This window comes from Musa acuminata, chromosome BXJ2-10, assembly GCF_036884655.1.
Source record: "Musa acuminata AAA Group cultivar baxijiao chromosome BXJ2-10, Cavendish_Baxijiao_AAA, whole genome shotgun sequence".
NCBI classification, from domain to species: Eukaryota; Viridiplantae; Streptophyta; class Magnoliopsida; order Zingiberales; family Musaceae; genus Musa; species Musa acuminata.
This window is the reverse complement of record NC_088347.1, coordinates 26,474,354-26,490,503: the sequence shown is the minus strand read 5'-3', so window position 1 is coordinate 26,490,503 and position 16,150 is coordinate 26,474,354. Positions and strand designations below refer to the sequence as shown.

At 37.4% G+C, this 16,150-nt stretch overlaps 3 protein-coding genes across 6 annotated transcripts; 1 reads left to right on the top strand and 2 right to left on the bottom strand.

The window, feature by feature from the left end:
• Window positions 1–64: 64 nt before the first annotated feature.
• Window positions 65–5,151, bottom strand: LOC135624787 (UDP-glucuronic acid decarboxylase 1-like). Its single transcript, XM_065128736.1, has 7 exons — window positions 4,395–5,151; window positions 3,874–4,021; window positions 3,602–3,681; window positions 2,573–2,656; window positions 2,372–2,446; window positions 494–586; window positions 65–411 (listed from the first exon to the last, which is right to left on the bottom strand). The coding sequence occupies exons 1-7, from the start codon at window positions 5,031–5,033 to the stop codon at window positions 217–219; spliced, it is 1,314 nt and encodes a 437-aa protein (XP_064984808.1). The 5' UTR covers window positions 5,034–5,151; the 3' UTR covers window positions 65–216.
• Window positions 5,152–6,885: 1,734 nt separating this feature from the next.
• On the top strand, window positions 6,886–12,520 carry LOC135624784 (nudix hydrolase 9-like). 4 transcript variants are annotated; one of them, XM_065128730.1, is made up of 10 exons: window positions 6,886–7,165; window positions 7,275–7,349; window positions 7,899–7,955; window positions 9,040–9,122; window positions 10,116–10,174; window positions 10,257–10,405; window positions 10,688–10,831; window positions 11,806–11,964; window positions 12,069–12,195; window positions 12,282–12,520. In XM_065128730.1, the coding sequence occupies exons 1-9, from the start codon at window positions 6,980–6,982 to the stop codon at window positions 12,162–12,164; spliced, it is 1,008 nt and encodes a 335-aa protein (XP_064984802.1). In that variant the 5' UTR covers window positions 6,886–6,979; the 3' UTR covers window positions 12,165–12,195; window positions 12,282–12,520. The 4 variants fall into 4 exon arrangements, with proteins under 4 accessions (XP_064984802.1, XP_064984801.1, XP_064984803.1 ...); XM_065128729.1 differs by having other exon boundaries at window positions 6,887–7,165; window positions 12,069–12,179; XM_065128731.1 differs by having other exon boundaries at window positions 6,887–7,165; window positions 10,269–10,405; window positions 12,069–12,520.
• A 447-nt stretch (window positions 12,521–12,967) lies between these two features.
• LOC104000995 (subtilisin-like protease SBT4.3) lies at window positions 12,968–15,982 on the bottom strand. Its single transcript, XM_065128727.1, has 10 exons — window positions 15,831–15,982; window positions 15,679–15,767; window positions 15,500–15,588; window positions 15,171–15,408; window positions 14,576–15,086; window positions 14,388–14,467; window positions 14,092–14,304; window positions 13,907–14,018; window positions 13,611–13,824; window positions 12,968–13,526 (listed from the first exon to the last, which is right to left on the bottom strand). Exons 1-10 carry the CDS (start codon window positions 15,930–15,932, stop codon window positions 12,991–12,993), a joined length of 2,184 nt encoding a protein of 727 aa, XP_064984799.1. The 5' UTR covers window positions 15,933–15,982; the 3' UTR covers window positions 12,968–12,990.
• Between the last annotated feature and the right edge of the window lie 168 nt (window positions 15,983–16,150).

The following is a 16,150-nucleotide window of genomic DNA, read 5'->3' as shown; positions in this document are numbered from 1 at the left end:
CCCTGTTAACATATATAAATGATTGTTCAATGAATAGTTTTGTCTTCAAAACCTATCGCACATATTAAAGAATAATAATAATTAACTTGCCATTGAGGACACTATAAATCAAGCAATCAAATATTGCCAAAAAATTTAGAAATTACAGCAACGAAGAGATAAATAAACATAACTGCTAGAAATCCATATGATAGATTCAACTTGATGTTTTGACTCTCAGTTGTCGGCGCTTAGGAGACGCTTCTGGAAGTCTGTCACCATTAGGGGTAACCCTTGCCGCAATGTAACCTTCGGCTCCCAATTCAGCAGTTCCTTTGCCTTTGATATATCAGGTTTTCGCATATGAGGATCATCTGCAGTATTGGGTCTGAATTCAATGGTTGCAGAAGAATCAATGACTTCTTTCACAACCTGAACAGGTGTTGGAAATTTGTTACTTAAAAGAGTGGAAAGAATGGATGATATCTCATGTCCTTGAATTTTCTGGTGGTACCTCAGCTAGCTCCAGCATGGTGAACTCCCCTGGATTACCCAAGTTGAAAGGTCCAATGTGCTCACCTTCCATTAGTACTACTAATCCATCAACCTAGCAAGTTTGGATTTTAGGACATTGTTAATGATTCATGTATGTTACTCTGCCGGCATGAGAATGCTGCATGAAAATAAGTGACCTGAGAAATCAAAATTATGGATAACAAAATTTCAATCAGGTTCTGACTTAGGTAAATGCAATCAACAAGTGCATGATTTGATCGAAAAGACTGTGTGATGCTAAATTCCTGCATATATAGGGAACCTCGGTTCCCTCTCCCTCTCCCTCACCCTTTGAATTCTTTATGGCTAGAAATACATTGTGTTTTACAGGAAAGACTAAAATCACAACAACAGTGAGATTTCTTTCTTCCCCGTATTCTTATATAAAAAGTAATAGCAGCAACAACAGCAACAACAACATTCCTCCATAAACAATAACAACAACAACAACAAAAAACAACATGATTATTTCTTAAACAAAGACTTCCATGAAAAATTGAGCATGCAAGTTATGGGACCTCAATAATAAATGCCTATCAATAATAAATGCCTACATACTGATGGACATGCTTCAACATACTATGAGATAAATTTATTATATACATGGCCAAAATGTATCATTTACCCCTGTTCTTGATTGTCCAATACAAACAGTCATAAAAAGTAAGTGTTGTACATGCATGTGCTATGAAAGATCCTATGCGCAATAATCAGTCAAGTACTTTTTCCATAACTGCATAATCTTACGGAAATACTTGCATCCATGCTAGTGCCAACATTTCAAAAATCCTAAGCTACATCTTAGGATACATAAATATATATATGCATATGAATAATGAAACTGAAATGACACAAAGTAATGTGATATATAGGACTAATATTGTGACACCCCCATTTAGTCCCACATCGGAAGTTGGGAAATGACTAAGATTGACTTATAAAGGTCTTATGAGTATACTACGACAACTCCAATTTAAGTATTTTGGTCAATGGTTGGGACCAAACGGAGTTATAGGCAAGTTAGCCCATCAGACTCGGGTATCAGAGCCGACCCTAGTATTTGGGTCTGATTGTGACACCCTCATTTAGTCTCACATCAGAAGTGGGGCAATAACTAAGATTGACTTATAAGAGTCTGATGAGTATACTACGCCAACTCTAGCTTAAGTATTTTGGTCAGTGGTTGGGACCAAACGGAGTTATAGGCCAGTTAGCCCATCAGACCTGGGTCGTGACAAATATAATCATGCTCAGACAGCAACTGACCCAAAGTGAAGTTGATAATAAATCAATCATGTTCAGGTATATCTGTTCAGACAAATCCCTTATTTTTATATAATATTAGTGTTCCAGTACTATGCAATGACCAACTGATTTATGTACTTACTCTAGGAAACAAGGCTACACAACTACCTTAAATGGAATGTGAACCATCTGGTACAACATCACAACTACAGCAAGAAGCCTAGGCCATTTAGAAACTCATTCTTGCTGATGCTTCCAAATAGCAAAAAGTCCAACTAGTTCAACTCAGTGAGGTAGAATATGGGTGAATTATTTTACTGAACAAGCCCAATGTATTACCATGAAAATCATAAAATAAATGTTACATGTTTTGGGCAGTTCCTAAATTGGATGTCTCAGGCAGCAACAACTATATATCAACATCGTTGGGTTTCTAAGATAGAAAAATACTTAAGCACACCATCAAAAGTGCAGGAAGAAAAGGTTAGAATCATAAACCAATAATTCAGGCAACACTGCAATGGTTCATATTATGACAAGAGGAAAGAGATTAGGTCTGTTATGATATAAAAGGTAGAACATGATTAAGTACCAAATCTGAAACATATTGGAAACTTCGGGTTTGCTTTCCATCACCATAAACTGTCATGGGCTCTTTACGAAGTGCCTGCAAAGTATGGATTCTAGTATCATCAAATCTCGATATTTTTACATCTTCAATCTTCATGATAACTATGTTTCATTACACATTAAACATCAAAAGAGACCATATTACATTTGAAAGAAAAGCTACCTGTGCAACAAAGTTGCTGACAACACGGCCATCATCTAGGCACATGCGAGGTCCATATGTATTGAATATCCGTGCAATACGGACCTGAAAAGGCATTGTCACAAATCAATTTTATTGAGGAGATTTTATCTCTGGTGAAATGAGGCAACAATTTTGTTGCCGTAAGTGCAAAAAAAGATGCAACTGAAGAAGTTCTATACATGAAGGCAAAAACTAACATTTTAATTCACAAACTGAGACACATTATTCCTAAATTCATATGAATAACTTGGAAAACATATTCAGAAAGCACCCATATAAGAAAGAGGGCATAACATAGTGGATAACATGGAATGACCAACAGGTCTCAAGTCAGCATGGTACAAGCATGGGGGCAGAATTAACATCCTTCCTTGACAGGGTTACCGTGTCGGCATGGCTCAACAAGATGAGATATGATGACCATTTTGCTGAAGCCTGATGTTGGTCATTGACTAAGACATTTGTGTCATTGGCGGATAACCTTAAGACAAATCTTGTTGCCCACTAAGCTAATTAAACGTGATATGAAAATTTTCTTTATTGCCAAGAATAGTGTGGAAGCCTGCTTGTTGGTAGAATATCCAAACACATTATAAATATTTGCAACAATAACAAGATTCTACAATTACATATGGATGTAATTATATCACACACAATTCCCTAATGATGACATATGTCCCGCTATATAACTGAACAAAGAAGTGTTTTCTCATGAGAATGTACCTATATCATCAAAAAATTTGATTCAGGTTTAAGGGTAAAAAGTATCTTAAATTTGATGCTGTTATGATGATTAAAAATAAAAGATGATGTCAGTTACTTGTTGATCTTTTCTAACTAGAAAACATTTTACAAAACATATGCAAGTTAGTAAGAAAATGGAAACCTTATGGTCAGAACTGTATCACCACGTGCACATATTGCCATGCTCCTTGGTTAGTACATATCACAACACGATCAACAAAAGAAAGCAAAGGTTAAATTTTGAATACAATTGTTCAAAATCACCTCAACTTCAGCACCACGATGGTAATCCATGGTCAAAGTTTCTGCTGTTCTCTTTCCTTCATCATAACAGCTCCTAACACCTAAGGACCAGTGAATGTTACTGATAAAACATTGATCCAGTGAATAATAACGGATAACAAATAAGCACGATGAACATAATAAATAAGAAAGGGAATAGAAGATGCTCTACGCCCCACATTGAAGGGTGCATTAATAGGGTTCATATTCTGGTTAAAAAAAGCATTAGCAAAAGTGAACATAAATTGGCCAACCTATAGGATTGACATGGCCCCAGTATGTCTCCTTCTGTGGATGCTCAAGTGGATCACCATATACCTCACTAGTACTCGTCAACAGGAATCTAGCTCCAATTCTCTTTGCCAATCCTAACATGTTCAACGTTCCCATCACATTTGTCTTGTAGTAAATTGTTAAGAATCTAGAACGATTCCATTACACAAAAGAAATCACCTTTGCTACAACATCAAAAAACATACCACTAATTCATAAGAAGAAGAACAAAAGACAAACTACAAACCACCATCTCCAAATTCATGTGAACTCTAACCAAGTGTAATTAGAAAAACAAGCTATTTAATTCACCAGATATAATCAAAAAAATTCAAAACAATCCTAGTTCCACCAACCCACCCCTTCAGTCATGCAAATACTAAAATAAATGGGTTCAGAGAACCTCAGATCCATTGGAGATCGACGGCATGTGTCATGATAGAAGTACGGATATTGAACAAATCTTGCAAAATGAAAACTCGCAATGAAATCAGAAGGATATGATAGTCTTGATAGGGTTGTATTTGTAGTGTACGGGTGAGGCTGGGCAGGCGAGATGGTAGATCTCGTCGACCTCCAGCAAGATCGGCTCGACAACGTCGTGGCGGATCAGCTCAAACCTCGGGTTTCCGAAGTGATGCACTACATTATCCTTCCTCCCCGTGAAGAAATTATCGATCACGATCACGCTATCCCCCCTGCCCAAAAGCTTGTCCACCAGGTGACTTCCAACGAAGCCGGCGCCCCCCGTGACCACGATCCGCTTCGACGGCTTCTTGAGCCCCACTGGTATCCTCCTCCCACCGCCACCTACACCGACGCTTCCGCCGCCATCGGACGCAGAAAAAGAAGGGGAGGAGGGGTGGCGGAAAGTGGGGAGAAGGCGATGGGAGAGGTGGTCGTAGGGGTGGGGACGGGAGAGGGAGTGGTAGTAGGGGTGGAGAAGGAAGAAGGTGGAGGCGATTACGGCGCCTGCGAGGACGAAGAGGAGGCGCTGCTCGCGGAGTAGGTACCCGGCGGCGGCGCGCAGAGGGGAGGAAGCAGCAGAGGATGGGCGGGCCTGCGGCTTGGCGGGCTTGGCCGCGTACGTGGGGATCAGTTGGGTCTGATTGAGGCTGGATTGTTTGTGGAGCTGCTTCATCACGGGATCGGATTGCCGGAGTGGCTCCGCCGAGAACTATACCCGCAGGCCACTGGGGAGAGATGGCGAACGAGGAGGTCCAACGGAAGTGCCGAGGCGAAGAGACCGAGAGAGAAGGGCAAGCGCGTCAAAATAGGCGATCTGAGTGGCACGTGCATTGCAGCTGTTATTTCGTGGATTAATGTCTCGTGTGCATGGGAATGCCAGAAATGAAACTATTTAGCAATTTTCTAAAAAATAAAATAAAATAAAATAAAATGGCATCACTTACAAAAAGATAAGCAAATTTTGATTAGGATAAAACAATAATCAATATTTTTTTTAACTATAACCTTGACAACCCATTCGATAAAGAATAAAATTAACATTTCCGAAGTTGACACATGAACACCACCTCAAATAGGAAGTCATATCATCTAAACAAGTAGTTATACCACATCAGCAAACAGTTACAACATGCAATTCTACCACCTCAGCCATCACATGGATAAGTAATAATTATACTAACGAGACGACATTTATGCCATCTCAATCACCACCTCAGCAAAGTAGTTGTACGGTTCGATAACAACTCTAACCATCCTAACCATTGATGGTTACAAACAACCTTACGTATAACAAATCTTTCTTATTCTCTCCCTTCCTTTTCATATCCATTACTTTTTAACATTTCAAAAAGCTTTTGGTGGTATCCTTTTTTTCGACCCTAAGCTTCTTATAGTATATATACGCTTTTAGTATATATACTATAAAAATAATCTTTTAGTAGTAGTAGTAGTAGTAGTAGTAGTAGTAGATATATATATATATATATATATATATATATATATATATATATATATATATATATATATATATATATATATATATATATATATATATATATATATGACAAAATCACATGATATTATCTTAAAATGGATAATTCTCACTGGGTGGTAACGAGTTCACATTGATAAAAACCTATAATATGACATCCATAATGGGATTTAAATGTATTGGATTTCTAATTAGTCAGCTAATTATATATTAATTTTTATATTTGGACTCTATTAGTATCGTAAATTTTATACTTAAAAAATTTATATTAAGATTTTTATAATTTTAAAAGTGAAACAAATAATCTCATTTATCTTAATATTGTTAATGTATGAAAACATAACATATTACATCATGTGTTGGATCGATGTAAAAGTAATGGATAAAAAAATAATTTCAAGATCTTTCATTTTAGTACGAAATTATCTTTTTATCGATAAAATCATTAAAAACAAAAGAAATATTAAAATTATCTTTTTATCCATTACTTTTACATTGATCTAACATATAATATTATATGTTATATTTGTTGGTTGACGATGTTAAGATAAATAAAATTATTTATTTTATTTTTAAAACTATAAGAATCTCATTATAAATTTTTGAAGTATAGAAATCATAAAACTAATAGAGTTGATGTAGTAATATATAATCAGTTCTATTTGGTCTCATATCGAATTAAGATTGAAATAGCAAGATATAATAAGGAGTTAAAAGAATTTTTTAAAAATATATATTCCATTAAAAAAATAAAATTATGTGAGATCCATCGAATAATTATTTATGCTTTAATGAGCTATTGAAGGTCTTTATTCATAAGAAAAAAATTATTTAAAACTTTGGATAATGTTTGGGTAAATTTGATTTAGGTTTCAGGTGTAAAATCTGTTGATATTTATCAAAATTTATATTTCATATACACTCTACTAATACTCTTTTGTTTTTTTGGCAGCAAAAAAATATATATTTATTTATTTTTATTAACAATGATATCATGATTCTGGTAATCCGTGCGCTTTTTATGCTTAAATGCGATTCCGACCATGGAACTGTTCGACTCATGGGAGTGGTCAGTTTCGCAGCATGAATTGTAAGAATCGGGGGAAGCAATCCCTTCTCATCCCCGTATGTCCGTAAATCCCCTCCGCCATTTCTCTTCCCCAAAGCTTCGTACTCTTCTCCCGGTCCTCCCCCGTAGAAAGATCATGTCCGTCTCTGCGGGATCAGGCGCCGCAGGAGCCACTGATCCGACGGATCCTGGCACGGCCTTCAAGCTACTCCTCTCCTGCCCCTCCGGCCTCCCCGCTTCTCGGGTAGCGTCTCTTATGTTTCTAGGGCTAGAAAACAAACTCGCGTACACAGGCTTGTATTATTTCAAATGGATCTGTATGATTCTAATATTAATTAACGTGTTAAATGAAGGTTTTTGTCAAATTCGATCCGTCCTACGATCGGATCCCTCACCCGGATGCTAATTTAGAAGAATCCATAAATGAGGTAGTAATCCCTTTTGTTACGATTTTGTTTCATATGCTAAGTTTTTATTATATTGTTGAATGAAGTTTTATACGCGAAGATGTCTAAGGCAAACTTTTTGTTTTCTTGTCTTTAAAGTGTAAGGGTTGGATCAGCAACACTGATAACATTTCTTTAAGAGTTGATTGCTTTGCATAAAAGTGTTTCTGCACCTATAGCCCAGAGAATTTGCCGTCTTGAATTATTCCAATCAAGTATAACATATAAAAAAAATTATACAACATCGTATATGTTTATTTATACTTGTTGATGTCTACATGTTATGCTTATGTGTGCATCTGATCGTGTGAGCATACATGTGACATGTGACTGTTCAAGGTCTTAGCCCTCTATAGTTATTTGTTTTCCTAGTAAATCTAGTTTCAGCAACATCTTTTGGTTGCTATGCAGAGTTTAAGGTTCACTGACTACAACAATGCATTGTTTGGTTAGTTGGATTTGGCAGGAAAAGAAAAATTTGTTGAAGCTCGATTCATGTCGCCTAATGAGATTCTTGTTTCATGTGTGTAGATATGGAGCCAACGAATTCGGCAGAATCCATCACTATATAATGGCATAAAGTTCAGAGTATGTTACCTTTGGCTTAACTTGCATGATATCTTTTTTCATTTCCTTCCAACAACTTCTTACTAGTATCTGTTCAAGTTGGCAATGGAAAATTGAGTCATAAAATTATCAGGAGCCACACTTTCGGTGAAGCCTAACACTATTCCGTAATTGAATTCCTAGGATTTAATTTATTTGAGAAATGAACTATCTGTCGAAATGCAAATAAACTTCTGCATTGTAACTATGATTACTAAAAATATCAGCATTAAACAAAGTAAACATTTTAAAAAAGATATTCTCCATCAATATATAGGTTGCAGTTACTGCAATATTCTGTGCATGGACTAACTCAGAAAACTGTAATTTTGGGCACAGTTGGTTGTGTGGAAAGCGTAGATACAAATTTTAGTGTGGATGACATAATTTTAGAGGCTAGTCATAGTTTAAGTGTGTCAATCTTTGATTTTCAAGTAGTAGTACGAGTATCTGTTGGTTGAAACATCACTTACTGATGTTAGTTTCCAATAGATGAGTTTGCAATACTGCATATGATCAGCCATGAAATGAAAGGCAAGGACGTAGGACATAGGACACACATGCTTTACATTTGTGAGTGATGCATATGCTAACTGTAAAGTTTATCAACATGATATATACTTTGACCAAATATGACATAGGACACACATGCTTTACATTTGTGAGTGATGCATATGCTAACTGAAAATTATATAGGCTTCATCGAAGTTACTTGTGAATGATTATTTATCTGACATCAATCCTCTGGTGTTGGTGCCTCTTTCTTGTCCAAGGTAAAGTTGGCAAAATGTATACTGCAGCAAAAATCTAAAAGGCTGACAGCAGGTAGGTATAAAAATTACTTATCTGGATGAAGTTGAGGCTCAGAAGTGTAGGATGAGTCATCCTAATATCCACTGACAAGATTTTTATTATTGCTATCTATTTAAGTGAATTTTATGAAATGGACAATAAATGTCATGGCCTCCTATGGAAGACTTTGCTTTTCAATTGATTTTTGTCACATTTTCAGTTTTAGTTATACTTCTAAATTGATTGCTACTATGATTGATATAATGTATTTCAGTATGGAGGTCATGCCATAGAATATGTGGATGGCTCAGGCCAAATTTCATCCGTCTGCCTTCACATGGGTCTCACGGATTACAGGTTATATCCTTTTTTCATCAAAGTCTTAATTGCATGATATTCTATTTGATCTTATAACTAAACTCAATTATTATTCTTTTTTTCCTAGCATTTTCCTGAGTTAACTGTTACTTGATCTTACTAATTTGTAGTTGTGCATGTTGTCCAATTTACTGTTACTGTTAAACTGTGAAGGTCTATTTTCTTAAAGTAGATTATGGTAAACACATCAGTGTTAGAAGATAATTGTTAAATCTATGGGGAGGTTGAGGTGAAATACTTGTGGTTGTCCATACTTGGGAGGCTTTCGTAATCATCTTATTTCTGTCAGTTAGCTTTCTGGATACTGAATATGAAATTGATTTACAATGTTATTTAATTCGACCTTGTTGATATGTATACTTGTGATTGTAGCACATTTTCCTATATTTATAATGGTTTAGGAAACCCTGATGGTTTGTTTCTTGATTTCAGTGTATTAACTAGTTGGTGGTTGTTTTGTAAGAAAAACTCATTTCTCGGTTCACAACCACATAAGTAATATCGTTTTGACGGTCTTTTAGGCAGACAACAGATTTTTAATGGAGATCTTGGCAAACCATTGCATTTAATATGGAGAAATGTGGTATAGGATATGTTTCTGCAAGTTGGTAGTCTTGTTGAAGTATTGCATAATTTTTGGTTAGTTTGGTAATATGCTTTATCACCATTTTGAGTGGATTCAGATATCTGTTACATTTGTAGGATTCCAGTTTGATCAATGTATGGTTTTACTAAAAATGATTGTCATCTCATTTACCACCAAAATCTTTTTGTAATAAGTTTTCAATATTTGTACATCTTATACAATGAATGTTTATAATATTTTCTCATTAGGTTGTTTGTGTGCTGGTTCTACTATTATGATTGTCTATAAGCATCGAGTCATATTATCTAAGAAGCTGTTCAGAATTGTTGGTTTTGGATTTTTGTGCTGGAATGCAAAATGTTTCTCTAAATTTGTATTACATTCAGGACATTTGTGGGCACAAACCTGAGTCCTCTATGGGAGAGGTTTCTTGTTCCTTCAACAGGTAAATGTATCCAGAACAAGTGTTGTACATTATATTTCTGTATACTGGTCTTGCCAAACCTTTTTTTATCCATTTTTTCTAGTCGACTCGTTAGGGTGTCAACATACATCAAGTCCATTGGGTAATGGAGCCATAGTGGAAACATCTGATGGCAAGATTCTTGTGTTACAAAGAAGCTATAATGTGGGTGAATTTCCAGGATATTTTGTTTTCCCTGGAGGCCATTCAGAGGTAACTTTATATTGTATAAGCTTACAAAAGTATGGCTAGGAAAATATTTTGGTGATTATGCAACTAAAGGAATAATGAATCAGCTCCATGTCAATGCATCTGTTTATCATCTCATGGTATTATAGGAAAATGAAGCATTAAAAAAATCAGTGAACATATTTGGTGAAATGGATTACCGAGTAATAATGTTTGATTTATGATGGAAGTGTGAAGCTTTAGTTTATTTAAATCATATGACAATTGTGCAAAATATTTAGGATCTATGTCAAATTTTCTTTTCAGCCCCAAGAAATTGGAATTTCAGCCCATCTGACTGACAAAGGCCAGACAGAATCTGAACTTCTAAATCATAAAGTTTCCATGGAAATGTTTGATGGTATCATTCGTGAGGTGGTTGAAGAAATTGGTCTTCCTGCAAATTCGCTGGTAAGTGATCACCAGGTTTTACTAGAGCATGTGATGCTCTGCCCTTGTTGTTTGATCTAGCAGTTTCATTTCCTTGCATTATTAGGCTATAGATGATAATATATATAAATTATATATAGAGAGCATGCACTTACATATCTATGATACTCTAGATGATAATATATCCTCAAAAGAATGCTGCACACAGAAATAAATTTTCAGTAAAACCTGAGATCCAAAGCAACAAGGACTATGTAGTATCTGAAAGAACTTTATCAATGATTTCTTCTTATGTATCTTAGTTTTAGCTTTTAATTTGACTTTTCATGGATTCAGCATCTCAATTCTGGATAGTTCAATGCAGGGTACTAGTATTTACAGAAAAAAAAGAAAAAAAAAATTGATCTCAATATTGATTGCCATAAAATTTTGCATGTGGATCATCATACCATTAGTAGATATATACCTAAAAATATAATATCTAGTCTATATCTTATCATTCTCAGAATCCGGTGCAATGTAAATTACTCATGACAAACAAGAAAGTACCTCACAGTGTCCTTTTGGAATTAACTTTCAGCTGAACTAGGATTTTTCTCATCATTTTCTGCTTCTGGTTACTGATCTAGTAAGTTTATTTTGGTGTCCCTTGAAAGTTTGTTGTAATTTGGATGCTCCTTCAAGTTGAAAATTTTCATTTGTATAGGTCTTGGTAGTTAAAGTATCTCTGGGTTAACTTGTTGGACATATCTGAACAGGTCTCAAATTCGAGGCACAACTCTGATTGGCTTTAGCCATTTTATATTTGGGACGATGGTCCTAGTTGCTAACATAATGCATTTAATTCATTAATTTTCTTTTACATCATAGACGAGAAAAAATATTTAAAGAACATTGCAGTAAAATGACTTTTGGCATAGGGTTCCTATTGACCTCGAATTGTTTTTGGCATCTTAAGGTCTACCCTTGTTGTGACCCGTCTAATTTGTGTGCAGACAGATCCTCTCTTTATAGGAATTTCTTGCCGGGTCGTGAATGTCAGGCCAACAGCCTTTTTCTTTTTGAAGTGCAATTTGGAGGCGAAAGAAGTTTGTAAATTATATTCCAGTGCACAAGATGGATACGAGTCTACTCAGATTTTCACAGTTCTAAGAGTTAGCACTTCTTTAACCACACATTATAAGCTTCTTCATTTTATCTTGATCCATGTTACTTTTACTTCCAGTATTTAATGCTCACAAGTTGCAAAAAAAATCAGGATGATTTGAAACAAATGGCAGTGAAGATGCCTGGTTGCCATCGTGGTGGATATGCTCTATGTAAGCTGATGATGGAAGCTACTAAAGACAGCTAGAAATTAGAAGATACGGTACATTCTTTCCACGGTAACTTATTGCATTCAATTGTTTCTTTTATCCATTTGCTTCCAACTGATGCTCGATCCTTTATTTGGTGTTGAACCATTCTTAAGTTCCTTCTGTGGCAAGAAAAACGAGATCAAGTAAACTTTGACCATAACACCAAGTGCATGAGGCAATTCCAGCATGTTTTCCAAGCAAATGGACCTACTCCCGATGAACGGGATACTGGTTTCATTGGATGTTTTCTTTATGTTAACCTGGTGGTCATAAACATGTTATACTAACAGTAAGGAAAGAAATTTCAATCACACAGATGATTGTCTTTGATGATAAACCTTATTTCATTTCAGATCTTGAGCAAGATACACTTTTCAATATTTTATTTTCCAGAACAAAAACAAAAACGAAAACCTCACTATATGTTTTAGTTGCTTTGATTGTTTATCTTCATCTTAAATTTAATCTCTAAATAGTGTTTCTTGATGTTCTATGTTTACTTTTTGAACATTAACTTGTTTCTTGGTGCAACCTATGACTGCCAAAGATCTTACTGTCTGTCACCTCCGTGTTTGGAACTTATCTTCCTTTTCCTCTTTTCTTTCTTTATACTATGATATACACCGGCATATCGTGCATGGATATGCCGGTGTATATTGGTATGGGTCCAGATTCATTAATTAAAACATCAAACTTTGCTGGTGATCTTGACATGAAAGAATCTTGTATTATTAATGAAAGAATTATTACGTATTCCAGTCAATTTCAAGAACACAACATCAATAACAACACTTCCCCAAGAATCATGAATCTGCCATAGAATTAAACAGTAAAATCTGTGAAGATGCTGATTGGACTTCTCACACTGTGCTTGCCATCCGACCAAGTGATGGCAGCTGAGGCGAGAGAATTCAACGCTGATGGTCCTCCAGAAACTCTCACCATGAACTGTTGTTTCCCGTATCTTCTTTTAAATGACAACACCGTGGGACTCAGACTCACTTTAATGTTTGGATCTGTTTTGATCACTGCCTTATATGTAGAATTTGCATCGCCAACGTTGGTAACTGTCCTCGAGAACTTTCCTCTGACTTGCTCATCCGGTTTGACATATAAAGCCATAGAAGGGTAGTTCAGATCACTTGCGCTTCTCGTGGAATCACCTGAACAGCTGCTATTATCTCCGGTTATAAGCCTTATTGTAGATGCATTGTAACCTTCATCACACAACATCTGCACGTAGTCCTTCTCCGAAGCATCGTACACTAAACCTGGATCAAGTGCCTTTATTGGATTGAGTTGCCCGGCTCCGTACGCGAGTTCTGCATCTCGATGCAGGGAAGGATTCATGGGGGTGGCTGCGTTGGAGATGCCATTAGCAGTTGTTAGTTGTGATGTCATATCGATCTCCATTAATCTAAGATTGTTGATAGATTAATTACCTGTTGTCATAAGAGCAGACATGATGGCAGCAGGAGACCACTCGGGGTGGAATGACTTGAGGAAAGCGGCGGCGCCGGTCACATGAGGACAGGCCATGGAAGTTCCCGATATGATGTTGTACATTACAGAGCGCGTGTCATTAGGGTAGATTGACATGGAGGCTTCGGGTGACCAGGCGGCCAAAATCTCAACTCCAGGAGCGCTTATATCAGGCTACATTCACATCGTCTCAACATGATTACTCAAATATGATCATGAATAGACAACAAAAGACATCTGAATCGAGTAGGATTACCTTCAAGATGTTGGGTGTGATCATGTTGGGCCCTCTGGATGAGAAGGAAGCAACAACCGGAGCTTTGGAATCAAACACTGTTTTACTCTTGTGTATATTGGCTACGGGATTCCTGAATCCACAACAAAATATAAGCACAGCTGATGATGTTTATGTGAACTTGTTATGAAGAGAGTTGAACTTACTTGGCCTTTCTTATGTACTCCATCAGTTTCTTGCCTTCGGAGTAGCCAACTAGAAGAGCTGGGAGAGGAAATGTTCTTGAACTATCGAGGATCCTTTTATCCAACATCACCGCGCCTTCAGCCCCAGCAAGCAAAGGCCCCGATCCATCGGAAGGAGATCCACACAAAACTATTTTGCCTTTCACCAAATTCTTGTCCAGTTGAGTGCAATTGCTGCAAATGTGAACTAATCGGTAAAAGATCGCCAAATTGATTACAACACACTAAGCTCCTGACAATGATCTCAACAATGTTACCTCGGTGGAAATGTCCCATTACCAAAGTATACAAAGGGGTAAGATTTCTTTTGTGTAGGGAATGTGTTGATGGAAGCTCCCTGTCAAATGAATCACAACTTTCGTCAATTGTAGAGAGAGAGAGAGAGAGAGAGAGAGAGAGAGAGAGAGAGAGAGAGAGAGAGAGAGAGAGAGTTGAAATAACTCACCACAATGGTCCTTCGATCTCCGCTAACTAATGTGTCTATGATGCGACGATCGATGCTACTTGCTGCTGACACAAGCATCCATGGCGCAACATTGCCTACCGTGCCACGACCACTGCGCCCTTCGTTGCCACCAGAGGCTGATGTGAGAATCCCCTTCTTCATCGCGTGGAATGCACCGATAGCTATCGGATCCTCGAAGTAGTCGCTCGCACGTTCGCTACCGATCGAGATGGAGATGATGTCCACCCCATCTGCGATCGCATGGTCAAAGGCAGCCAACAAGTCTTCACCTGCACACCCCGCCGGCCAGCAGACTTTGTATACCGCAAGTCTAGCAGAAGGCACCGCGCCTCTGGCCATCCCTCCGGCAAGGCCGTATAGGCTGACGTTACGCACGCTTCTTCCTGCCACGGTTGAGGCAGTATGGGTGCCGTGACCATCATAGTCTCGTGGAGAAGCTTCATGAGTCGTGTCATTATAACTATTGAAGTAGCGTGCTCCAATGATTTTACTAACATAAGACGGTTGGTGTTAGAAAAGTGCTTTCATGCAAGCAATAACAGAGATGATGAATGAGAGCGTAGTAGGTGTGTACTTATTGCATTTTAAGTTCTCGCAGGCGCCCTTCCATCTTCTCGGCGGAGGTCCAAATCCTTCGTCCCTGAAAGATGCAGATTCCGGCCAGATACCAGTATCGATCACACCAACGATGATGTCTCTCTCCAATGGCAAATTTCGTTTCACGCTCTCAGGGAAGCTTAAGAAATCCCATGACCTCGTCGTGCTGGGTTGCAAGTTTTTGCTTGGGAATACCGAAACAACACCCTTGGTTCCTGCATACAAGAATGGTATTTAAGATAGATAGAGAGAGTGACTACCAGCTAGAATTATGGTGGTAAGTATGATTATGTCAAGTATGTATACCAGCTATTCTTTCTTTCTCTTTGGCAGTAAGTCTTGCTGCCAGTCCATTGAAGCTTCTATAGCTATGGATCAAAGACTTGGTGGAAGAACTACATCAGATAGACAAAGTCAACGAATCAAGTGTAATCCTTCAAACTTGTTAAGTTGCAGAAATTTTTGAAGGAGAGAAGAATAATTACAGGCCCTCAAGCACTTGATTTAGTAGATTATGGTGAGGCTGTGCTGAGTAATCCGAAGAGGGCGAATCTCCCATGTACACAATGTAAACCTGCAAGATAGATCAAGTCATTCCATGTCGGTCATGGATATATGTCTTATAGTATTTGCTCACCTTTCTTTCTTCGTCGGCACTAGCAATGGATATGAGCAGAGAAAAGGAGATGAGGACGGGAAGCGAGAACAGTATTTGCGTTGAAGAGTTGAGGACGGCCATGTCGAGGTTTCCTATGCGTCATGAATTCATGTCTTAAGCCTTATATATAGGTTTCCAAGTCTCCTTAATGGACACGGTAAGACCTCTTCCAAGTTCTGCTGCTATTGTTCTCTGATCGTTTCCTTGATTGAGATGATTAGCCTACCATTCATGAATGTGATGGTGATGAATCCTTCAAACCATGTTCTTTGGCCTTACGAGTTCTTACCAAGTCCTCA

Excerpts from the sequence above, each read along its gene's own strand:
- LOC135624787 (XM_065128736.1), bottom strand. The coding sequence starts at position 5,033 with ATGAAGCAGCTCCACAAACAATCCAGCCTCAATCAGACCCAACTGATC. Across the intron at positions 4,022-4,394 it reads ACAACCCTATCAAGACTATC|AAGACAAATGTGATGGGAAC; the intron begins ATATCCTTCTGA and ends ACAATTTACTAC. Across the intron at positions 2,447-2,572 it reads TCAGCAACTTTGTTGCACAG|GCACTTCGTAAAGAGCCCAT; the intron begins GTAGCTTTTCTT and ends CATACTTTGCAG.
- LOC135624784 (XM_065128730.1), top strand. The coding sequence starts at position 6,980 with ATGTCCGTAAATCCCCTCCGCCATTTCTCTTCCCCAAAGCTTCGTACT. Across the intron at positions 7,350-7,898 it reads TAGAAGAATCCATAAATGAG|ATATGGAGCCAACGAATTCG; the intron begins GTAGTAATCCCT and ends TCATGTGTGTAG. Across the intron at positions 7,956-9,039 it reads ATAATGGCATAAAGTTCAGA|TATGGAGGTCATGCCATAGA; the intron begins GTATGTTACCTT and ends AATGTATTTCAG.
- LOC104000995 (XM_065128727.1), bottom strand. The coding sequence starts at position 15,932 with ATGGCCGTCCTCAACTCTTCAACGCAAATACTGTTCTCGCTTCCCGTC. Across the intron at positions 15,409-15,499 it reads AGAGAAAGAAAGAATAGCTG|GAACCAAGGGTGTTGTTTCG; the intron begins GTATACATACTT and ends TCTTGTATGCAG. Across the intron at positions 14,468-14,575 it reads GAGATCGAAGGACCATTGTG|GGAGCTTCCATCAACACATT; the intron begins GTGAGTTATTTC and ends TTCATTTGACAG.